The following is a 26,854-nucleotide window of genomic DNA, read 5'->3' on the forward strand; positions in this document are numbered from 1 at the left end:
AATATTTTGGTAGGAGATCGGGACTATGAGCTCAGATTTACATACAGACTTGAGGTATGTTTTGAGCGGATAGTGTGCCCCTTTCATTCTTCACAAGGAGGTTTAGTTTTTCTAAAGAATAAAAATGGAAAATGAAAGCAATTAGAAAGAAGATTGAAACTGAGTCGGAGTTTAATTTTGTGTGAAGGGGAATACAAACACATGTATTATAAAAACTCTGCGGATGGTGTAGTTCAAAGACAGATCTGAAAATCAGGTCTGAATCATACACCTGTTAAACTTTTGTAAATCATATACGGTTAATTTTTTGCTGTTTATTTATATATATTTTCATTTTTGAGGCCCTGGATGGTTTTTGTCAATACAAACTCTATTGTATTGTATTAAGCTATTTTAGGAGTATTGAATTACATTTCAATGCTACATATTTTTCAAAATCTACAATTGTATACCTCTGTTTTTGAGAAGAGAATAAATCACAACTGCACTGTGAAGGAAGATACAGAATATATTTCTTTACCCAAAAACGTTGAAAAAAAACATTAGACCTTGTGTTGTGTTCGGCTGCAACTATGGATTATCGGTTGGTCTAAAAAAATGTGAGATAAATGTCACTCCCAATATTTTACATGCCAAGGTGATATATTGACATTTCTTGTTTTGTCAGTTCAAACTCAAAGCTATTTATTTTAATAAGATGTACATCGTAAAACACTTTTTCTGCCAGTTTTACATGAAACATTTATTTATCGATTAATCAAATTATCCGAATCCTTTTTTGTATGTTGAATGACTGGCATCGTCATCTAATTGTTGCTGTTCTAGGCGTATGCCAGCTGCGCTTTGTGCATTAATTTGCAATCTCAGTGCATGTCAGTTTTGTGTCTCTGTATGTTGTAGTGTTTGTGTGGTATGGCTCTTTTTACTAAATGCATATTCACCACTACAGATTTGCCCTGCAGAATGCCTTCCCTTTCTTTCTTTTGTTCCTCCAGCCCTTAGTTCTTGATAAATCCACTTGTCCCTGTATGTTGCCCTTGGTAACCAGGGGGAAATGCACATAGACGTCATGAGCAAGAAAACATTTTTTTTACAAAGAGAAGGAGAAAAGCAGAATGGCTGTAAGACAGGTAGTAAGATAAGATAAGAAAAGATAAGATAGTACTTTATTTATCCCAATTAGGGAAATGTTTGTGTTGCAGCAGCATAGAAAGACATGGCATTGTACAATACAAATTCAAAGACTAGAAATAAACAAGAAAGTAGAAAATATACATTGAATTTAACAAGGTATTATATATACATTACATACATATTAGTTAGTAGGAGAGACGTAAAAGGGAGGCAAGGATTAACGGTCATGATCTGTGTTCATCATGTGAGAGAGAGACAAATAAAACATTAGGTGAAAGAATGGCATTGTTTTCCTCTCACTATTGTGAGTTGTCACTGCTGTCAAATAAAGGCCAGCTCTCTGTTGCTGTCATGGCTGTCTTTGACTGCCTGCCATAGCTTTGTAGCATGGGATCCTTCAGTAAATAAAACATTTAGAAATGACCATGACTGGAGAACAGAAAGGAGCCCAAACAGGAAGATTTGGTGAGAGGCGATAAGGACACAAACACAGCTGACTCTCTACTCTCTCACAATTCTGCAGTGGTCGGCAAAGACTTTATGAGCTGTCATTGGGAGGTGGACCCTAATATTTATTGACTTTTTTTTCTTTCTATTTTTTTCAAGTTTTTTTCAGTTGAAGTTTGTTTTTCAAGCATCAATTACAAGTTGTACACCCTACATCAGGGGTCGGCAAATAAGTTTGGCCTTTTTTTCTGAGCCACTAGATGGCGGGCCAGAACATAATCAAAGGCTTATTTAAGTAATTGATTGTTAAAACATGTGACACGTTCGAATGCTTGGGGGGGGGTTCTGTGATTTTACAGATGGCCAGTCCGCCACTGCTCACAAGCTTATTAAGATCCAAAGCTAGTGCGTTTGGAATCAATGCTGAGTACAGCCAAACTTGACAGTCTCTTCTCTGTCATTGTAGACCGAATGCTTCTCGTTTTGCGCCGTCCCGTTCCAATGACAATCACATTTCCATGCTCGCGTCAGGGCCGGGGGATTGGGGTTACAAGGCTCGCGTCTTGTGTTGCATTCACTTGCACTCGGACATTAGGGATTTTCTCTCATAAATGTCTGATGAGCCACAACTTTTCTTTCAAAACAAAGCTGCCAACTGGGGTGGCAGCATATGCACCATCACCCCTCACCCTCCATGATCAAGCGGCTTCTCCGATTTTGTTGTCAATGTTTTGACTGAACTTTGTTACTGTTCACATATAAGTAAACATTACATTTGAATGATTTAGTGAGCTGGTGTTATTTTTTTCAAACCACAAACCGCATGTTGGCTATTTCAGCACCACGCGCTGTCCACCTACTTATTGATCCACTATCAGTGTCAGTGCACCCCGCTGCCAGATTGCAGTGGCGAACCGTGTCTATCACAACTGGACCTTCTGTAGACTCACACACCCCCCCCCCCCCCCCCTCCCCCCGGCGTTAGAATGTCCGTCTTTGTTTTCACTGAATTGTCGTCTTGAAAAGGGTACTGACAACAATTCCGCAACAACTTCATCTTCTGTTGCACTTGCCATTTTAACGTTAAAAACAATAAAACGACATGAATTGCTTCGTCGCATTCATCTAGATCAGGGGTTGGCAACAGGCGGACCGCGGTCTGGATCCGGACCCAGATGCCGACCTATACGGACCCGGACCTATAATCAATACATTAATAGGGGATTTCCATTTTGACGGGGCGATTCTATTTTAACCGCCGCCGACAGGGGGCGAAAGAGATGAGCGAGTAATACAGGGAGAGAAACACAGAAGAAGAGACGAGAGCGCGGCAGAGAGAAGCGGAGAGGAAAGTAAGTGAAGAGAATAATTAGCGATACAGGGAGAGAAGCGGAGAGGAGAGTGAACAGGCGTGTTAGCGGCAGACAGTCCTGTCAGACACTCCTGACAGGACAAGCTCAAGCTCAATTCTCGCACTGAATAAAACAAAGTGAGTGAGGGACTACAATATAAGAGGGAAAGAAAGAGAAACTTTAAAACTGTTCAATTGTTATGATGTGTAAAGACTGATATTGTTCTATAATCGTCTGAAACTTTTAAGTCATGATGTGAAACGGTTAACAAAGAAAAAGGGAAACTCAAGCTGCTGCTACACTTTATTTTATTTATCTAAAATTAAGCACTTTTAAGATGCACATATTTTCAAAAGCAATTTCATGTATTTTCTCTTGTTTATTTTGAAATGCAGTCCGAGAGGAACATTACATATCCACAGTATTTGACTGTATATCTGTAGAGTTCGATGTTAATTTACAATAAATATTGTTGTTTATGAATTGTAATTTCTTTATTTGATTGGCAGTCAGTTGTTGATTACATGCAGACGTTGATAAAGCTACAGGCTACTTCAATATATATCACACTAATTCATAAAGCAAGTTAGACATTTTGATGTTCCGGACCTTTGCATGGGGACATTTTCTCTAACTGGACCTCGTTGGATTTTAGTTGAATACCCCTGATCTAGATGCTCTGTCTCGAGCCAGTTAACTAGCGGGCCTTCTAGAATACCCTGGGACCGAGGGAAACTCTGAAAGAATACACGCCCATTGGCTACAAATCAATATATGATTGGTTGATCAAACTGTCAGTCCAAACGTACGCTCTCATTCAGTGCAACGGCCAGGGCATTCTATCAAGGATGTAGAATACCTTGGTTGAAGGATATTCTACCCAGAGACCCAGAACAAGATCTGATTGGTTGCTTTCTTTTCTAATACAAAACCACTGAAATGCGTAGTGCATGGTCCGAGAAGGACAAACAAATCAATGTAACACTGTAATATTACAGATCAACAACACAGATACGATTCTCATTTAATCATTTTATATACATTTTATTACATTTAATTTATATAATTAAATCGATTTTTTGTTTGTTTTATCTGAGTGTTCCAGGGTATTCTCTGAATACCTTGAAGGCCCTGACGGTTCACCACTGCCAGATTGTGCCTGTGCTGTGTGTCATTCACTCTCAACATGGATAAAAGTACAATAAGCATTCTTCAGGTGTAGGTAGATTCTCTATTCGGACATAATAGCCTATATGTGCGACTAGGGATGGGTACCGAGCCCCGGTATTAAATGGGCCCCGGGGCTGAATTATTAAAGACCGTGGTACTGTTAAGCTCCGACGTTAGCAGTCTTTTTATCGGTACTGGAGACATGTAAAAATATATGTCATATATATTATTGCTACACAAACATTATATTGAAGTTTTAGTTTCGCCAACTCCGTTTCTAATATGCAAAAAGACTGCAAAATTCCACCTCAGGTGTTATGTACAGTGGGGCAAAAAAGTATTTAGTCAGCCACCAATTGTGCAAGTTCTCCCACTTAAAAAGATGAGAGGCCTGTAATTTTCATCCTAGGTATACCTCAACTATGAGAGACAAAATGAGAAGAAAAAAAAAAATCACATTGTCTGATTTTTAAAGAATTTATTTGCAAATTATGGTGGAAAATAAGTATTTTGTCAATAACAAAAGTTCATCTCAATACTTTGTTATATACCCTTTGTTGGCAATGACAGAGGTCACACGTTCTCTGTAAGTCTTTACAAGGTTTTCACACACTGTTGCTGGTATTTTGGCCCATTCCTCCATGCAGATCTCCTCTAGAGCAGTGATGTTTTGGGGCTGTCGCTGGGCAACACAGACTTTCAACTCTCTCCAAAGATTTTCTATGGGGTTGAGATCTGGAGACTGGCTAGGCCACTCCAGGACCTTGAAATGCTTCTTATGAAGCCACTCCTTCGTTGCCCGGGCGGTGTGTTTGGGATCATTGTCATGCTGAAAGACCCAGCCACGTTTCATTTTCAATGCCCTTGTTGATGGAAGGAGGTTGTCACTCAAAATCTCACGATACATGGCCCCATTCATTCTTTCCTTTACACGGATCAGTCGTCCTGGTCCCTTTGCAGAAAAACAGCCCCAAAGCATGATGTTTCCACCCCCATGTTTCACAGTAGGTATGGTGTTCTTTGGATGCAACTCAGCATTCTTTCTCCTCCAAACACGTCTAGTTGAGTTTTTACCAAAAAGTTCTATTTTGGTTTCATCTGACCATATGACATTCTCCCAATCCTCTTCTGGATCATGTAAATGCTCTCTAGCAAACTTCAGACGGGCCTGGACATGTACTGGCTTAAGCAGGGGGACACGTCTGGCACTGCAGGATTTGATCTCTGGCGGCGTAGTGTGTTACTGATGGTAGCCTTTGTTACTTTGGTCCCAGCTCTCTGCAGGTCATTGACTAGGTCCCCCCGTGTGGTTCTGGGATTTTTGCTCACCGTCCTTGTGATCATTTTGACCCCACGGGGTGAGATCTTGCATGGAGCCCCAGATCGAGAGAGATTATCAGTGGTCTTGTATGTCTTCCATTTTCTAATAATTGCTCCCACAGTTGATTTCTTCACACCAAGCTGCTTACCTATTGCAGATTCAGTCTTCCCAGCCTGGTGCAGGTCTACAATTTTGTTTCTGGTGTCCTTTGACAGCTCTTTGGTCTTGGCCATAGTGGAGTTTGGAGTGTGACTGTTTGAGGTTGTGGACAGTTGTCTTTTATACTGATAACGAGTTCAAACAGGTGCCATTAATACAGTTAACGAGTGGAGGACAGAGGAGGCTCTTAAAGAAGAAGTTAGAGCCAGAAATCTTGTTTGTTTGTAGGTGACCACATACTTATTTTACCGAGGAATTTACCAATTCATTCATTAAAAATCCTACAATGTGATTTCCTGGATTCTTTCCCCCCATTCTGTCTCTCATAGTTGAAGTGTACCTAGGATGAAAATTACAGGTCTCTCTCATCTTTTTAAGTGGGAGAACTTGCACAATTGGTGGCTGACTAAATACTTTTTTGCCCCACTATATGCTATCAGCAACACACAGAGTTAACTCAATTATACAAACATGGGTTAATGATTAGAGGTAACTGAGTTATTTATTTTGTTAAAGTTTCAGCTATTCTGTCATCACATTATTTAATACGATTTGTTAAAAACATTGTTGTTTCTTTTGATGTGAAATATTATGTATTTAATTTAAATAAAAAGCAATGTTAGTTTTGTTTAGGGGTGCAACAACTAATCGACTTAATCGATTAAAATCGATTACCAAATTAGTTGCCAACTAATTCAGTCGTCGATTCGTTGGTGACGTCATCACGTGTGTTTTACGCGCCGTTAAGCTCCAACGTTATTGGTCTTTTTATCGGTACTGGAGACATTTCAAAAATATATGTCATGTATTATTGCTACAAAAACATTATATCGCAGTCTTAGTGTCGCCAACTCGTTTCTAATATGCAAAAAGACAAACAAATGCGTCTATGATGTATTTTCGATCAGACGAGATCTCTCTCCCCGTCTGTGTGCGAGGGGGCGGGGCAGTTTACACACACGCAGCTGCTACATGCAGCAACACACGGAGGAGATGGCGGAGAGAACGCACTCCGAGTCTGAGGTGTGGTTACACTTTACCCGTCTCGATGTGGAGAATGCTCGTTACCAAAAGTGGAATAAGCGTTTAGTATGTAAGGGCGGTAACACGAGCAATTTGTCTAAACATTTAGCAAAAGTGCACCACATTCAGGCGGAGAAATGCACCGGGTTCGACTGTGTTCTAGCAGCTCTGTAGCCCCATCCACGAGCAACATTTCCACGTCAGGTGTTATGTATGCTAGCAGCAACACACCGAGTTAACTACATTATACAAACATGGGTTAATGATTAGAGGTACTGTAACAGAACTCTTTATTTTGTTAAAGTTTCAGCTATTCTGTTTAGAGTTCTGTTATCACATTATTTAATACGATTTGTTAAAACACTGTTGTTTCTTTTGATGTGAAATATTATTTATTTAATTTAAATAAAAAGCAATGTTAATTTTGTTCAAAATGTGTTTAGTTAATTTAATAATATGTATTTTTGAATCAAGTATTCATCTTTATTGTCTTCATTGTTAGTTTCCACATGCCTAAAACAACCTCAAGCTAAATCTAAAAGTTGATGGCTAAATAAGAGCGCTTGAGAAATTGTGCAAGGCGTAATAGTCCGAATAGTCGATTAATCGTTTCATTAATCGATTATCAAATTAGTCGTTTGTTGCAGCCCTACAGTAGTTTTGTTCACAATTTGTTTAGTTAGTTTACCTTATTTTTTCTCTCCAAAAGAACCAATAAGAGTACCGTTAAAAGACCGGATCGATAAGCGGTATCGATAAAAGTAGTAGTACCGTTAAAACCTTAACGATACCCATCCCTATGTGCGACTGTCAGTCCGATATTGTAAAAATAAAATAAAAAATGTTTTACATTTTTATTCGACATTTTATATAATTTTCCGGCCTAAATATGATTGCTGGCGGGCCACCAATGGCCCGCGGGCCGCCTATTGCCGACCCATGCCCTACAGTACATGTACCTACTGAGGATTCAATTTTTTCTGAAGACACAAGTTACTGTCTGAAAGAAATAGGTGCAACAATGGATTTAAAATGATTTTATTGGAGGGCAATTTATGTGACTGCTATACTATGCTATTGTTTGATATTTACCAAAGTGTTTGCATAGTTATACAAGATGGATCCAAGGTGATGCTTAATGGTAGGTCTTACTAGAATATTGCGCTTGTGGATGGTTGGTGGTTGCTAGGGTTGTTACTTGGTGATTGCTGAGGGACGCAGTGAGGTAGTTGGTTTTGCAACATGATATATATATAATACTAAAAAGATGGTTTATAGTCAGTGGTACACATCACTTTTTTGCCCTGGTTCTCAAAGGAGCACCTGGAGATGTTGCTCTTGGTGCTCATCCTTAAAATGAAATAAACCGTAACTTTTGAGGGGCCCTTTATTTGCCAGACACACGGCACTGAACACACATGCAGAGGTGAACACAGAACACACAACACACATGCAGAGGTGAACACAAGACAACTTTAGCACGACCAGTAATCCTACAAGCTGTCATCACTACCCTCCTGACTGATCTCCTCACGGCCCCTATACACGGCGGCGTGCGTTGACGCTTCAACGCTTCTGCCCATTCACTTTTAATGGGGTGACGTCACGCTTCGCCGAACTGCATTGTGGGAGCAAAGCGTAGCTTTTCTCGCGGTGCTCGCTGCAAAAGTAGAGCAATGTTCTACTTTTGAAGCTTCGACGGAAGCGTCAGCCAATCGAATCATATGCCAGTACAAGCTCTAGCCAATCAAACCGCTGCTTGTGTGTCCGGGGCGGGAGATTCAGGTGATTGGTTGTTGGTCTAGCTTCAGACATGCCCGCCGGCAAGCGACAACGCACGCCGCCGTGTGTAGGGGCCGTCACTGTCTTCCTCTCTGTCAGACATGGTAGCTCATGATGTAGGCCTACTACTTTCTCTCTGGTTGAGTCTGCGATTAGCTGCTTGCACCCACAAGTCAACAGCTGGGTTTGGGTCGAAAGTCTCTGTTGTCATCTTAGACAAGTAGATGTAATCAAATAAGTATGTGAACATAACCAATAACCTACCATAGCCAATAACAATTGAATGTAACTTATTTTATTTTTGTTGTTCATTCATATCTTATTTTACCTAGTATTTATTTATTTATGCATTTTTTTATCTCCAGTTTTAAAGGATATTTTTGGTTACTGTCCTAAGTGTCCTATACTGTAGTATACATTGAAATGATTTCAAACCTGTTTTATCCCAATAATTATAAAGGAGTGCCTTGGAAATATGTGTTTATATAAATTGTGACCAAACCTTAGACTAAAGTGAACTATCTAAACACTCAGTCCTTTACCTCACTGAGCTGTAGTTATCAGCCTCTCAGTCTGACTGGAGAGGACTCTCCCTCCACATTATTGTAGAAACATCTTCTTCTTATATCCGTTAGAGCAGCTAGCACCAGATTCTAATAACAGCGCCGGTACCGGTGCTCTCTCCCTCGCTCACTCGCACTTTGGCTGTGAGCTGCGGGCGCCAGATAAGCCAACATCCCCCATTTTCATCACTTACAGCGCCCATCGTACAGGACAAATGAAACGTGTAACCGGGGTGAAAAGGGTGTTACATTTACTTAATTATGAATATTGGCCGAAATTAGGATGAGCCCCAACGGTCACATTTTTTCCCTCCCAGAGCTGCCAGCGCAGCGCCTCCCCAGATCTGGCGCCCTAGGCAAACATCTATAACGCCAGTGCTACGGGCCGGCCCTGAGTTCATATGCAACTCGCAAATATCTCTCTCTCTCTCTTGACCCGGTGCTCTGTTTATAGTGTATTTGTGAATGACTGCTAGGTTGTAACCATAGTCTGTGTAAAATAGGTGAACTGGCCTCTATTCATTTGTGCACTATTATTTTAAAGCGTCATAGCGGCAAGACAGACTATAAACAATCGTGCATGCATGAGGATAAACGGGGCGCCATTAAACTGTACATACATGCAGCAAAGGACTTAGCCTTTGTACATCGGCAACACAATCCAGCTGATTACCCCTAAACAAATTAAAACATTTTGATTTAGTGCCGCAAACACATTGACACTTTTTGTTGAATGTTAAAGGTGTCTCGACACCGGCAAAACATGCTACCTGCCAAACTAATGACATGCTTACAAGCCCCAGCTAAACTTTGTGACATTATGCCTCCCAAACAACAGCTTGTTAACAATGTCACAGCATTAAGGTTACAACACCGCTGTGGTGCCACTGTGCAGAGCAGCTAGCGTGTTTCCCCTCAGGAATATTAACTGTAGTGAGAGAGATCCACAATCACGGTTTTTTTGTTACTACAAATCTGAAGTGCCTTGATATGAGGAAGCTTACTGTTAAGATGCAGCTTAATAATTCCAACATACTAGTTTCTGTAAATGCACAATATGCAAAGATAGTCAATTCATTAAGTAATTAGTTGTTTTGCATTTATATTGAGATTATTCAGTAATGAATAGCCTTGATGAGAAATGCTTAAAATGTGACTCTTGAGGTTTGGTGTTGGGCCAGGTTAACATTACTCATAGAAATAATTAAATGATGTGTTGCTGTGGGGCACTCGTATGAAGTGGATATATATAAAAATAGTACAGTAAAATTGTTGTCACAGAGAGGCAGCTTTTGGTTGAAAGTGGAACGACTTAAAGCTGGTTAGAGGCAGGTACTCTGCATTCCAGATAAGCTGCTGGTTGCTAGGCTGAGGAGGGAAAAGGCTAGGGAGTAGCAAATGAGATTCAGCGGATAATGCTTCCATATTTACCAGCATGTCTACCTTCATTTGGAAACCTAAGTGAAAGGGAGTGGCAGAAGACGGAGGATGGATGACGTTCGTTGCACGAAACCTTCCTATTTTTTCTTGCGTATGTGCAAATGCTAGTAAAATGAAAATGCAAATATGTGCACATGCGCACATACAGTGTGCACCCATGGCATAATTTGCTGTTCCTTGGGATATCCTCTCAAGCGGAGAATGGAGTGTGGGTTACTCAATAACTAATGGGTGCTTTTAGTGCAGTCTGCTGCATTGACAAATGCACCCTCAAAGATTCATGTGCCTCTGCTCCCAAGCGCATGCATGCATACATCATTTTTGTACAGTGTTACTGAAGCTTACCATAGCTCTCCTCATACCTCCTTGTTTTCCTTCTACCCATTGTGTGAACACACACACACACACACACACACACACACACACACACACACACACACACACACACACACACACACACACACACACACACACACACACACACACACACACACACACACACACGCTCTGCTCCAAAGGATCAGTAGCTTATAAACTGGCTGCAGTCAGCAGTCAGTCTCTCTGGAGGGGGAGGAAGAAAGGATAAATTGCTTCGACTAGATGGAACGGAACTCAACACTGATTCGCTGCTGGGGTTTTTAATGGGTAACCATCCCATATTCCCTATTGGCTTCTATCAGATTGGGATGTTTTGGACTGGAGGAGACTGAATTAGTTCAGCTAAACACTTGCTGAGCTGTATTCCACTGGACTGTGTTGAGTTTGCATGCAGGCCTGGGGAGGCAGAGCTGGAATAGACGGAATTCCCTTTTTTTTGTTGCATCCCGCCCTCCTTCTTCAATCCTCCCCTCATGTTCTCTCTAGCACTTCCACAGCACACATCCAGTGTTGCAGAGCAGGCAAAGGCAGCCATCCTCAGTGCTTCTGTTCATCTGCTGGCTCCTTAAACGACGGAGAAGAAGAAAGGGAATACGGATTTGTCTTCTCTTTTATATTCCCTGCATTTCTACCGAAGGATCTGCTGGTGTGAGGAATTACCATCAGATCTTTTTTCAGTTTATCATCCAGAGGATTTTTGGATGTGTCTTTTTTTCCTATTTTATCATTTTTCCTACATTTTGAGGAAATTGTTGGACAGGAGAAGCATTTATTAGCGCCTGCATTTCTTTATTTCTCGTATATCTTGGCTGCCTTTACTGTCCATTCCTCTGGCTGGTGCTGCTGGTGCTGGTGGTGCTGGTGGTGCTGGTGGTGGTGAAGCCGGGGCAGGCATGGCCCAGGAGGCAGGCATGGGGGTGACCCTCCAGGACACCCTGGCAGTGCCCCCCATGCCCAAGCACTCCGGCCTGAATGAAGACCTGGTGAAAATTCTGCGGGAAAACCTGCTGCAGCCGGAGAGGCCAAGAGGACAACGGCGATCACCGTCTTCCATCTCCCCCCGCCTCTCCCCCCGCAACTCGCCACGACTGCTTCGCCGCATGCTGCTCAACAACAACACCCACAAACAGAGGCGCTTCACTGTCGCACACACATGGTGAGACTTAGATGGACAGAGAGAGTAGACGATTGATGGCTATTGTCACTGTGCTGTTGGATGTGGAGCTGCATGCAAAGTGCATATTCATGTTTGTCTTTGTCAGACATGTGTTTTAAACCGCACCCTGGCGAACTTTCAAGGTCGGGACTGTGTTTGCTGAACCATGTTTGTGAGGGAGGTGGCCGTGTGCTAAGCCGTTTCAGTAATTCAACTTTCTTTGCGGTTTAACTTTAATGCGTTCCTCTCACAGAGAAATGACAGGAGTGTGCATGAGCAAATCATTCGTAGGTTATTCACGTCCCATTTCCGAGGAGACCCTCTTCTCACCTTAGATAATGAGTTTCTCTCTCTTCCTCTCTGTCCAGCTTAATCTCTGTTTTTATGTCTCCCCTTGTGTGTCCAATCCTCACACCTCTCACTCCACATATCCCCCCTGCCCCCACCCCCCCTTTTCCCTTGCCGACTCTGCCTTTATCTCTATGTGATAAACAGTAGTGTAGTGTAGTGTGTGAAGCTGCCTGTGTTGTTAAATAGGTAGAATAGGAAGCCATCCATCACTACATTTCTTCCCTCCAGCTGTGCTTCTCTCTCCACACCTGCCTGCCTGCAGTTTTTGACTATTAATTAGTCTTATATTCCTGGCTGTCTATCAGCCTCTGCTGCACCCGCCCACGCCTCACCCCCTCCTTTCGTCTCATACCTCTTCCCCATTCACTCCCCGTCTCCCCCTGCACCCATTGTTTCCTCCCCACACTCATTTTTTTCTCCCTTTTTAAAATGTCAGTTGTTACCCTCCACCTCCTTCCATTTGCCCTAACCACCCATGATCTCTCATTTCTTATGATTTATATATCTTTCTCTTCCATCTCTATTTTTCACAAGACCCCCCACTATTATTCTGTATGTCTTGTGTCCCACTTCTTTTAGCCCACATCTCTCCAAGTAGCCCTGCCTTCTGGCATCTGGATCTGTTTTATGATGTAACCCAAACATTCTGTTACTGTCCTCGCACATACATTCACATATCAGAAATACTTTTCATTTCTCTTCTTTATTCACCCTTCTGCTTTTACCTCAAGGTCTGTTTTATCTCAATTTTTTGATCTTAGACAGGTGCTTTGAGTTCCCTTTTATATTCTCCATTTACTCTTCTGTCTCAACCGCCCATTTTCCTTTTTTCTAGCATCCATCTTTCCTTGACTTTTTCATATTAACACATACATATTGTATCATCTCTCCTCCCTGCTTCTCTCCCCTGTTTGCTTCTTATAACTGAGGGTGCTATTAACGTAGGGAGATACGCAGCATCTCATGGTTTGGCTAATTTAGAGGCACAGTTCTTCTTGTGTGTGTGTTTTAAATGTTTGAATTAATTATCTGTGTGCACAATTATACCGTGTGTGTCTGTGTGTGTTTGTAGGTGCAAATGTGATGATTTATATGGGCTTGTTAATTCATCTTATGTAATTTCACACACCACCACCATTGTTCTCCCATGTGCCCCTTTAAGCAGAAAGCTATTTCTCGCAGTTCCACATCGAGGAGCAAATACACTTGAGTACTTGGAATGGATTTTCCCTGTTCTGATATGATGCTTCAAGTTGTTTAAATATCTGCAATGATGAAGACAGCAGGGGTGAAAAGAGCAAGTGGCACTTGTTGCATGACGTTTGCATTTATTATAGATAAGAGAAAAGACCAAATGTTGCCTTTCATCATTTTGATGACATGTTGCTCAGCGTATTCTGTCATGATGTAACGCAGTACACACATGGAGGGAACCTTCTGGCCCTTTTTAAAATGTGTCTCTACTGAACCAATGATTAAGTGTCAACGATTCACACCTGCTCATGCTTTGAGATGCTTTCAAGCACGATGTTTGTAATAGCCGGTTGTCTCAAGGTTTCCAATAATCTTCTGTTGTAAGTACCGTACTCTGACTGAGGAGTTTTCCCTATCCCTCCATGCACCCATGCTGTAAACGTCAAGGTTTCCAGATGGCTGTGACCTAATCAGAAAACTAATGTTATGAATCTGAAATCACAGAGCTATGCCAGAATAATAATTGGAAAAGAAAAAGATGCTCTTGTCTGTCATTGAGAATCGTGTGTTAAGCATTGCTGTACATAGATTACTTTAATGAAACACATTCATAAGATCAATGCTGGCATTTGTTTACTCTTTTGATTGTTATGAAAGATGGAAAGATACTGGAGCAAGACTTTATTCTGTGATCAAGAATGGTCTGTGAAGACAAAGCCTGATAGAGATGATGTCCCCAGGCCAAAGAATGCTACTGCAGACCAATACATATTTAACACACATTAAATGGCAATACTCAAACTGTATCAGTAAGCATGTTCAGCAGCATCCTGTAAGAGGTCTACTTTAAGAGATTGATAGTGAAGTAGCAAATATTACCAGCTAGTCTTTAAAAAAAGGTTTTTATTAGTTTTGGGACATATAGCGATTGTGCATTAGAATGTTGCTTTACAGAATAAAATGATAGGAATATTTCATTACAATAAGATTAGGGCACTCTTTGAAATGTAGTCTTATGTTTGTTTTCATTGCTATCCCTCATTGTGGTGTTTATCCTTGACTGCAACATTTGAACAAAAGCCTTTTCTGGTTTCCACTCACACATTTGTCGCAGTCAGTATTTGATGCTGTGTAGCCTTCACTCGAGCCTGCTGCAGAAAGCATCTCCGTACAACAAATAGAAAAGAGTAACGTGTTGTTTCTGCATGTCTATGTGGATCGGAAAGTTGCATGTATATTTTGTTAGACACTGCCATTTGCATTATGACTGTTGACAGCAGAGTGACCATTAATCACTGAGTAACTAGTGGGTCGTGTACCTGTGTTGGCTCTTGACATTCGAAAAACTGGCAGACAGCGAGAGTGGGGAAGGTTAGGAGGAAGTCTGCTGTGTGTGCAAGGGCACTGGAGAGACTATTTGTTTACGAGAGAGAGAGATAGCATCAAATGGCTGTAAGCAGGAGGGAGGTTGACAACTGCAGTGCAATTTACTCTAATCATGTCCTCATTGTTTTACAGCTGCAGGGAATCACAGGGCCACTGTGCAGTGAATCTGGTGACATACATGGCCCTCAGCGGCTCCACTCCACACTTCATTAACAAGATAATCCTTCTCTATGGACAGATTGGCCTGATGTACTGTTCGCTGTCCTTATCAGCACAGCACCGTTAAAACCATACACAAATTGTTTAACAATTACTTGGAGAATACTTTAAAGAATGCATCCCATATGCTGTTTACTAAGTAATAAAGGATGTACATTTGGGGATTAATGTAATGTAATGATTTGTTTTAACCCTAAACAGTCCCAATTGTTGATGTGATAATGGAATTTTGAAAGCTTAACATATTTGAGCATTGCTGGGAGGATTTCAAGTGTGGTATTACCATTATTTATACTAACAAAGCTGCACAGCACGACCTCCAACAGCAGCTTTAGTTTGGTTTTCTGTTTGGAATTCAAGTCAGTGTCTGTAAATCAGGTGTGTTTACAACATGCATAACACTGTGTAGGATCAAGCTCTTTCTGGCAAAAAGCTGAACCACGTTAGCGCTGCAAGAGTTGGAAATGTGAAATCATCAATCTGACAGGGACAGAAGTTGATACGTACACATTGGTTCTCTGCCAGAGACACTGCAGTCGATAACACTTTCTTTTATATTTGATGTTTGTGACATTATATTTGTATAATCAACTGTCTTTCCGATGTAGTGACACATCACTAGCATCAGCCCCCTCTCTGCCATCCTTACATGTTTGTTCCTGTGAAACAGTATTCACGATGTTAATTGTTTTCAAGCGTCATGCTGTCTTAATGCTTCATAATAACTGTGTGTTGAGAGACCCTGATGGACATGAATAAATGCCCCTGCATGTGCGCACATCATTTAAAATCTCTTAGAAATATGATAATGGCTTGCTCTCAGCCTCACAAAGGCACGACACATAAAGCAGGAGTGAGAAGTCTGTGCGGTCACCTTCAAGTGACCGACGATACTCACGACTCAGTTATTGTATTATCTCCACCAGAATAACTCTGTTGTTTTCCACTTTCTTTCTCACTGACCCCGAGGTATTTTTGATTCTGTTGCACAACAGCAACTGATGCTGCATTGTAACATCAAGTGTCTCTTTATGTAACATAAGAGGGGGCTCTCAGCGAGGGGAATACAGGTGGTTCTGACTGACAGTGCTTATGCCAGTCCTTCTCTGGCTGAGTGATCTGACTGAGGACATTTGGTGGGGACGTCTGGAGGCTGGGGGATATGATGGATGGATGGATAGCTGGGTGAAAGGTTTATGATACATGAGGGAATGCATGCAGGCATGGTGGAATGGATGGAGGAAAGGAGGAAGGGAAGAAGGAAGGGAAGAAGAGTGTGGGAGTAAGCTGAACACAGAGAGGTGCTAATCCAGGCAGAGGATGACTCTCTGCTTCTCTCTGGGTTTATATCATCTCCCTCTCCCTCTTGTATTTCTTTCTTCAAGGCAGCAAATTACGTTTTTTCATTAATTGTTCGTCATTATATTTGGAAATGTTTTCAGGTACGCTCTTAGTGCATCTGACTCATCATCTGATTTATTAGACGGGTTTAGAATCCAACAAAATGTGCATTTCTCAAACAAATCTTAGTTTGATGGTGATTTGAAGAGGCCTCTGCTCCTGGCCAAGAACAAATCTGGTACATCGTCTCTTATCTAAACTGTTCCTTGTCACACATTGGTGTTTTGTATAGATTAACCAAACAAGATATAACATGCTAATTTGTGACAGATTCTTACACGCTAGTTGTTGGTTGTACACAAATATTACATTAAGCACATTTCCCAAAACTATTCCACTACCTAAAGTTGTTAAATAAATGTGGTAGGATTATTATTTGGCTGGATGTTCCTAATTCCTAATTTACCACACATTTTTGGCTACATATTATTTATAGATCTATCTTTTAGATAACAGCAAAACACCTAACTAAACCAAATCCCTTGAGTGAGTGTTGGTCAGGTAAATTATCCTTACATAAGTCAACAAATATTAAGCTTGCAAGAGCAATGCAAATGTGTTTAGGGTAACCTTAGAGGTGATACCGCTCTGTAAAATAGTGCCTGAAATCCCAACTGCCCCAGTGGTCCAAATATGAGATGTACCCGCCGGTCCACTTTCCTGGTTAATACAAGGGAAATATGCGGTGGTTCAGATGGTTGAATTCAGTACTACTGAGTGTCAGAACAATGTTTTTGTTCCTCAGTACCTTGCTGTTGACATCGATTTGTCCATCGATGTTTACCCTTTACAACTGAAGCCCTCTTACTGCCTCCTCAGTGACCGCAGTGAGTTTTTCAGCCATTGTGAAGTAGCTGGTCCAGCTGAAATAAGGTTCCTGTTTGTTGCGTGAGATGACATTTCTATTAATATCCAGCGCCATTTTGCCTGTTGACCTTTTTTTATTTCCAGCCTCCCAGTCCATTGTCCATACATTCCTATCATGCTTTGTTTTCAAGGTGTAGCTTTGCTCAAGTAATTACTTTCCATTCCTTTGAGGAGGCTTTGGATTGCAGCTGTCATCCTGCTGTGCAGCAAGGAGGGTTTTCCAGGTTTTATCAGCCCAAACACTGCTCTCCACCCGGGAGAATAGAGCATCTGTGATTTGCATACGCTACGGCTACTATGCTAACAGTGCTGGCTGCCTGACACACCAGCACAGGACAGGCTTTTCATTTGCAAAAGCAGGCACATTTGGACTAATCAATGAGATCTCATGAACATCATTTTGCATACATGCACGCAGATGTACACTAATATGCACAAACACTGTATGTTATCATCTCACTGTTAGAGATACAGTAAGGCAGGACCCTGGTTATGACTCAGCTTTGACTTTGTATTCTGAGCTGGTGTCCAAGTCTGTTGGCTGAGATGAATAAGAAAATGAAGATTATGTAACAGTGTTGCTTGAAGAGACTGTGAAGAGAGAACAAGGATAAGTAAGTGAGACGGGGATAGAAGAAGAGTTATTTCTCATGTTTTATATGCTGATAGTGTATTTTATTTCCCAGGAACTGTAATATATCCCAAAAAGGAAGAAGACCCCTAGGGTCGATGTTCAAATTCAATTATCCTATTTATTATGGAGTTATTCAACATAGCTGGATTCACTCATCACCTGCCCATGTTATAAATACACCACATGGTCATCTACTCTGTGTTCTACCTTTAATTCGAGTGAAGTGGCCATTGACTGACCTTAAATGACTGCAGAGTGGAAATACATTAGCATAAATACATTCAAGTTACAGGAAGGCTCCAAAGCTTACCTCAGAAACACCTTTAACTGCTGCAAAGCTTTTACAAAGGTTCCTTAAAACTCAGATAAAACAAGAACCCTTTCATTTCTTTTTGGGGATTTGGAAACAGATCCTTTCTCTGTATTTTTTAGCGCGTCTGCTTTTTCCAAATGGAAGGACATTCTAAAGTAAGGGACTACATTAATAATGTTGAATCTGGCATGGATAACTGGTTGCACAATGCTGAACCAATACCACAGTTAAATAAGTGTAAGTAAAGTATCTTCTAATATATGAGCTTCTCCACTCCTCATTTTCTTTACTTTTTGATTATCAAGCCCAGGGTAATGCCAGAAGTAGTCAGACTCACAACCAATACATGTCAAATGACATAACTCTTTTGAAAATTCAGCATGGAAACGAACAATACATCCAGTTCTGCTGGCAGATATTCTTTTCTGATATAAAACCACACTGAATGGAAGATTTTCCTTAAGCATATTGATCATTGTGACATTCAGCTCTGCACAGCTCAGTTCTGCAGTGCACTAAAAAAGTGGGTTGTATTGTATGCATATTCATAATGATTTGCATCCAACAGGTCCAGACACATACAAGACAAGTGTGTTAGCAGTGGTTACTGCACTACCTGATTTAATTAAAGGACAACCAGAATGAATGTGAGTTAAAGAGGCCGCAGCTGCAGGGCTTCATCAAAGGCCTTTTGATATGCTGATTGGTTTTTGATTCTACAAAATAACTGATACATTCTGTTAGTGCTTGCTCCAACATGTCAGTCATTCATGCATTTTTGTCTATATTTATATATATATATGTCTATATATACAGGTATGTATTTACACTGAACAAAAATATAAATGCAACACTTTTGTTTTTGCTCCCATTTTTCATGAGATGAACTCAAAGATCTAAAACATTTTCTATATACACAAAATAACCATTTCTCTCAAATATTGTTCACAAATCTGAAAAAATCTGTGATAGTGAGCACTTCTCCTTTGCCGAGATAATCCATCCCACCTCACAGGTGTGGCATATCAAGATGCTGATTAGACAGCATGATTATTGCACAGGTGTGCCTTAGAATGGCCACAATAAAAGACCACTCTGAAACGTTCAATTAATCATATTTTAATCGCAATTACGATTATGGCTTGCAATGATTACGAAAACAACGTAATCGAAATAAAACGATTATTTTTGTATTATTGTTAATCCTTTTTATTTTATTTTAATTCAAAATTTTTTTTTGGGTTTTTCAGTTGAATTATACTTAAAGTTCAGGGTAATCAACTGTTCAAAACATACTGTTCACATTTTGTTTTTCAATAAATTGATGTTTTCAAAGTAAATGGCTAATCGTTTTTAATAATCGTGATATCAATTATTGACCCAAATAATCGAGATTATGATTTTTGCCATAATTGAGCAGCCCTATGCTCAGTTTATTAAAGAACAATTTAAGTATAGCCCTAACAAGCAATAATGTCTATCTAGAACATTTTAGGTCCATGTTGATTTGTACATACAACAAACATGAAAATGTCTCTATTGGGTTCTCTACTGAAATTATTTCCCCATTGTTTCTATTTGGATAGCAGAGAGCTGATACACTTTAGAACATATGTTTTAAGGAGTTATTAGACAGTAGTTTCCTATAAGTTATCTCCAAATGAAAGAATGTCATTTCAATATTTAGGTTAGATATATTCCAAAGATGGCCACAGAGCCATACAGAAGACACAGGCTTGTTTTGAAAATGATAAATGATGATAAATGTGCACCTGTGAGATATCTGGTTAAGGATTTAGAATTAGAATTCAGAAAATAATTTTCACCTAAGGGAACTATAAAATAAGAAAACATTGTCTGCCCTTGCAAAGAAAGTTGATCTTTTAAATTTGTTCCATCTCTTTCTCTAAATTGTTCGTTATTTTATTTTCCTTCCGGCTTATACTGATCAAAAACCTTTTCTGTCTGCATCTTATATCAGCTGTTCAAGACTAAGTCTGATATTGAGTATATGCAAACAGTCATTGTATAGTGTATGGGTTCTCTGAGTTCAGGTCATTTTAACATGATCCCCAGGCCTGTTTCACCATTTAGAATTCACTTCACTCTAGATGTGTATGTGCATGTAATGACATGGCAATTTGAATTATGTCATCCATGCAGAAGTTCCAAAGAAGATGTAGGACAGGAGTAGCACATAGGACTTGTAGACTCCAGAGGCTTAGCGGTCTAACCCTAACCCACTGTGACTGGCCCTTTCATTATTAGTGAAGAATGTGAAGTAAATGCTCAAACATGGTTACACTTTGGGTCGCATGCATCACCTGTCAGAGAAATCCAAAGGGATTCTCTCCCAGATTTGCACCCCCCCCCCCCCCTTTTACATCCTCTGGCTGAATGGAGCCTCAGTGGAGAGTGTCCACCTCCAGCCCTTCTAATGAGATCATTTCCAATTAAGATGCAGCTGCCTCCTCTGTTGTGAGGGCCATCTTGTCATTGATGTCATCCCTTGATCATTTTTCACAGCTGCTTCCAATATCCTGTTCTTTATGAAGGTTTGTTTTCATCTTTTATGTGCTCTCATTTGTGTGCATATGTTTGTGCAAATATAGACAGTGCAAATACATCTGCACATTTGCGTGTGTGCTTCTTTACAAGTGTGTGTTCTTGTTTATGTCAGTGCCTACCCTGATTACTAGTCTTCTGCTTACCGTCTGTCTGACCACTGTCTCCTCTGATTGCATCCATTCAGCCCCAGGGTACATATCCTGCATTGAAACAGCAATGTAATATTTGTATTATGATTACATTCAATTCATTTACATAACCTTTTAGGTAAATTGTTAGAGTGACATTATATTGTGACTTTCTTAAACATTTCCTCACAACATATAATCCATACAAAATCAGATATTTAGTTTTGCAGCATCACATTGCTGTGCAGAGGCTTGAGTGGCAGGTTTATCTTTGAGCGAGCAGATGGTTTCGAGGGATGACCGTGGACCGAGATGGAAAATAAGAGTGGAGTCGGGATGGATTTTCTCACACCATGAAAATTATGAGTGGCAGATTATATTTGTTGTAAGAGCAATCCCTAACAACCTGGCCATCTATGGTCTTAGGTCTATCCTACTTCCATAGCACTCTTCATGCTTTGTCTAGACATGTTTCAACAATAGGAGTTCAACAATCTATGATACTTTTCAATGACTGTTCCAACACTGCAATATTTATTATCATAGACTCGAATGCAGTAGGCAATTTTGAGGTGAGATGCTATTGTTGTTTTTAGCAAAATTACAAAAAATGCATCCCCTTGATAACCCCCAAATCCCCCAGTAGCAGAGAGAGTTTAGGGTCGGAGTGTTTGTTTAATTGAATGATCGTCTAGTGTGCCTGCCTACTTGATCCTCACTCGTCCAGCTCTCTGAAATATCAGTATCTTAAAGGTGGGGTAGGTAAGTTTGAGAAACCGGCTCGAGATACACTTTTTGTTATATTCCATGGAATGCTCTTAACATCCCGATAGCAATGAATATCTGTGGAAGCAGTAGTACTGTAAAAAGCACGACCAATCATCTTAGCCGGCCCGGCTAAAGTAACTGGATGGCCTACCTGCCTGTCAGCCTTCCATCTGTGCACACACTTATCTCGTGCCCTCATTGGTCATGTGCGCGTTCGTGTGTGTTGGAGGAGGGGCTCTGTAAGGAAGTAGCAGATTTGTTCCGGTCGTGTATTTTCAAATTCTAGCGCACTCGAGCTGGTTTCTCCAAAATGACCTACCCCATCTTTAAAGGACTGCCCACACCAATAACTATAAATATATTATCATCAAAATCGTTCTCAATCAAGTGGATTGTGGTGTCCAAACCACAACTATGCCAGTGGTGAATGATATTGTTAGGATATCTCGCAGAGTTATTAGGCAATAATAACACTGACAGTTTTATCTTGGATCTTTATAAGAAGGCAGTACTAAAGGTTGTTCCTGGGGCAGGTGGCTTGTCACATGTGAGCAAGCCATCCATTAACACTTTGCCTGATGGGTGTGTGTGTGCTGGTTCTGGTTGCATTAGCAAGGACTTTTGGTAGCATTCAAGGAATGTCTGGATCTTGACCTGGAGAGGAAGGATTACTGCAGGTTATAAAACAGATCAGCGCGATGCATGCCACAGGAGAGTGAAAAGATAGGGAATGGGTATTGGAGATGAGTGTGTGTAAGCCATGATCTGCTGCAGGTTTTACAACATCAATCAGATTGTTTCCCTCACATTAATACAATTCGCCTGTATACACCAAATCTACCTAAAAGCACAACATTGGTTTCATCACTTCACTCACATAATGCTTTGTTTAACTAGCTGTGACTGTGTTAATAGACAATGAAAAGGTTCATATGGTGTCATTTTTATACTTAATTAATTGGCTTCAGTTGTTTCTTTTTGACATTACCCAGTGATTATAGGCAGCAATCTGAACAAAGCCTGCTCTTCAATCCCAAAGGCTCAGTAGCTTGGCAACATGCACTGCAGTAATGCCCACACGTAGTGTCAACAGGGAAACAAGAAACACACAGGAAAACAGTTACATCACACTTCCCCCAGAACACACACACACACACACACACACACACACACACAACACACACACACACACACACACACACACACACACACACACACACACACGCACACGCACGCACGCACACACACACACACACACGCACGCACACACACACACACACACGCACGCACGCACACACGCACGCACACACACGCACGCACACGCACGCACGCACACACACACACACACACACACACACACACACACACACACACACACACACACACACACACGCACCCAAATCCACACTCGATATGTGAGATGAATAGCCAATAATACTTGTTGCTACTTGTTAAGGTTATTAAGAGGACACATATATATATATATATATATATCTGTCTCTCGCTTATAATGGAAACATTTGTTATGTAAGCTGGCCAAAGCTAACACATACAGTTTTGCTCTTTTATTTGTCCATTGTCCTTTTCAACGGGTTTGGAAAGTTGATTCACTGCAGCAATGTTTGTAGTGTGAAAATGGCAACAACTACTTTGGAAGGAGATACATAACAAAATAATTACAGTTGTTCAAATGGCCAATGTCATTTCATACCGTTTGGTTGAGTTGTTGCTGTCTGACAAATGTTGATAAAACTCTGCTTTGAGTATTAGCTCAATCATTCTCAAATCTGAATTAAATAAATTCTGGACAAATCTGCAGTTAGCTTTATCTGTATACTCTACAGGGGTGGGGAACCTTTGTCCTCTCAAGGGCCATTTCAATGTTTTCAACATCCTCCGAGGGCCGTACAAGTTATTGACCTCTGCTTAAAAATACTAAAATCACAGATTCATTTTGCCTTTCTTTCATTCAAAGAAAATGCAACCTCTTAATCCAGATATCTTACCATGACTCGCGCACGCATGCACGTGCACGGTTGTGGCATGACCACCCAAACAGAAAGATATGGACACAAGATGTTTGCAACTTTGCAAATGTATTTAGTTTCCTATCCATGATGTGAACATGATTTAAGTGAGGGGGGGACCTAACCTCCTCTAGGGGGGTCTGGGGGGCATGCTCCCCCGGGAAGTTAAAAGCATCAATCTGGTGCACTGAAGAGATCTATGGATACATCTCTCAACACCCAGATGAAACAGAACTGGAAGCAGATTTTATTTTTCTTTATGGATATTTTACAAATCACTCTCCTTTCAAACTGTATTCTTGTTTATTAATAACAACTGTTATTTACTGTCATATAGTATTTTACACCTGTTTACTTTATTCTCTTGTTTTTTGATAACTATAATGATCATATAAAGATGTGCCTTTACCTCACTGGTTGTAGAAAAAGCTTCTTATATTCGTTAGCATATCTAGCTAACCAGATGCTAATAACAACAAAGTTATTGACTGTATGATCAGTATGACAGATGAACAGATCGCCACTGGGCTTTCAACTAAAGAGGCACTTGCTTGTTTAATTATTTTGCGGTCTAGATTTCTTCTGTTTATAAATTACCTCGAAGGCCGTACCAAATGGTCCGTATACGGCCCGGGGGCCGGAGGTTCCCCACCCCTGCTCGAGAAGATAATTTAGATTCATTACTACATGCTTCTGCTACTTCATCAGTGGAACAGGAAAAACCTCCACCTCTGGCGTGAGCATTGTATTGTGTGGTTCTCACATTTTATGAAAAGCCTGATGGCAGCGTAATCCCTTATGATGCATTCATTCAGCCTCCATTTACAGAAGCAGCACTGCACGTTTTCCCAGTGTGCAGTAACTGTTTTCTTTTTAAACTTCCATTACCTTTGTGTTGCCTCTGTAAAGGCTGCAGCTCATTCCGCAGACCCCCAAGGGGAAGGAGGGTATTTGGTCTGTAAAACACAGCCTCCAGATGCTCACCTTGGCCGAGCCTAATTGCTAAGAGGGGGAATTAGCTGTTGTGCATAGCAGTGCACAAACGAGGCATCTGGGGTTGTCTCCTTAATCAAACTCTGCATTTCAGATGTGATAATAAGGCCTAGGCTGGTCTCCTCTACATGATGGTTTTATTTTTAAATACACTGTCACTTGAAGCAGCAATGTTTGCTGTTTCAAGCAAACAATGGCTTCGAACAATATCCTGCGGCTCCGAAGGAGTTTAATCTAGCTTTCGAAGGTACATTTTCAAATGTGTTTTCCATGAGATACTCCTCTTTGTTTACAATGACTGATCCAGCTGTCTACATGTCAGACTGACCTAACTTCACTAAACAGTGAGCGAGGACATGTTTATTCTGCAGATTTTCAGTGAGCCCCTTGTAGCATCAAGTTATTGATATCTGCTTTTGTTATTTATGCGAGAATAATAAAACAAATCAAGGTGGTTGCCACGCTGGTTCCTACTATTATCAGTCTTTATTGTATTGTAAGCTAACTGCTGGCTGCTGCTTTATAATAAGTTAAGAGATGAGAGTGGTATTGATCTTCTCTTCTAACTCTGGGCTAGAAAGCAAATAAGCGGATTTTTGCTTGCGGATATAGCTCATCGCTCACTTTTTTTTGTGGAGCTACTTACCTGTCATATTAATGTGAAAAAACATAATTAGTGATTGTTACTCACCTGTCAAAAAGATACTTTTCTTCAATACGGCTTTCCATGAACTATTACAGATTGTTGTGTCTGTTGTCACAACAAACTAATGTGACAATATTGTTAAAAAAATATATATATATGGCTCATCCTTTCCATCCTGCCAGTCTGTCCAGTGTTTTAACATTGCTCAAGGTCGAGAAAGATGCGAGTAACAGTGATGAACTCGGAAGGACCTGCTCATGCATTTCAAGTCTTTAAGACCTTTTACATCCACCACAGATGTATGGTTCTGATTCAGTGTTTTTCATTCACGTCTATGATACAGGATACACTGAGCCTCTCAATGAACAGAGCTGTGGATTTAAGGAAGCTGTAAAGGGATGTGTTGATTGATTTCTAAGAAAATGTGCTTTCACATATCAGCTTCTTTCAAAAATACTCTTTGCTGTCTGTGACAACAAGCAGCTAACCTTGATATGAACTCTTCAGCATTAATGGACTGCTGTGTGTCCAATCATGTTGGAAGACTGTCAGTTCAAACCCACTCTGCTTTGTTATCTCTTGTGGAGAGATGACCTTTCTGTATCGCTGTGTGCCTTGACTCTTCTTGGTTTGCTTGCGTGTCTTGTCAACAGTTTCTATTCTAAGGTGCTTAAATTACAGTGCTCACTCAGGGCCTTAAGAGTATCTGTTCTCTTAAGATGTTAGTTATTTGAGAGATTGCTTTGTTTTCTGACCTGCAGCTTGGATTTTACAATAATTGGGTTCATTTCCTTGTTGTTCCTTATTTTAGAATCTAATTTTCCTCAATATTTGGCTAAGAAAATAATGGCTATCGTTCCTCAGCTTCTCCTAATTACCTCTGGTGTGTGTTTGATTAATGTGCTGCAATGCCATGTCTTCCGTGTGTGTACGACTGTGCGCTCAGGCTCTTGTGTGCTGGTGTGTATGTGTGTGCACTTCATGTTGCGCTGCGGAGGTTACAATTGATTTGAGAACCAGAACTGCTTAATCTTCTTTTAAAATTGGTATTCGACAGAAAGCTTATCTCTGAAGCCAGAGAGGAGATGGAGGAGGGAGAGAAAACTGTGGAGTGGAGGGAGGAAATGAAAGTGGGATCTGTGTCTTTTGCGTCATTCGCCCGATTCTGCATTGCTTCCTTTGTTTGTTTGGAGCAGAGATAACCAAGTAGCAAGTCTTTCACTATACTCACTGTTGGAAATGTGTTTAATACTCTCATTATTAAAGGAAATAGACATGGTTTTCTTCATCATAGTGAAAGAGTTATATAACTATATCCTGTGCTGACTAACCCTCATGGTATTAAACCACACACAAATAATTTGCCTGCACAGATGAAGAGACAGATAAAGTATTATCTTGTCTTTGACTCTTTAAAAGTTATAAAACATAATT

At 40.6% G+C, this 26,854-nt stretch overlaps 1 protein-coding gene across 3 annotated transcripts in view; it reads left to right on the top strand.

The window, feature by feature from the left end:
• Window positions 1-26,854, top strand: part of pde4d (phosphodiesterase 4D, cAMP-specific) — a 185,473-nt gene that overhangs the window by 76,601 nt on the left and 82,018 nt on the right. The window contains exon 1 of one of the 3 annotated variants that reach the window (XM_034234815.1): window positions 10,988-11,925. The exons of the other annotated variants lie outside the window; for them this stretch is intronic. Coding sequence (XP_034090706.1) covers window positions 11,663-11,925 — 263 coding nt within the window. The 5' untranslated portion in view covers window positions 10,988-11,662. Of the gene's footprint in view, window positions 1-10,987; window positions 11,926-26,854 lie in introns of those variants that run through there. 3 annotated transcript variants of the gene reach the window in all.

This window comes from Gymnodraco acuticeps, unplaced genomic scaffold (assembly GCF_902827175.1).
Source record: "Gymnodraco acuticeps unplaced genomic scaffold, fGymAcu1.1, whole genome shotgun sequence".
NCBI classification, from domain to species: domain Eukaryota; kingdom Metazoa; phylum Chordata; class Actinopteri; order Perciformes; family Bathydraconidae; genus Gymnodraco; species Gymnodraco acuticeps.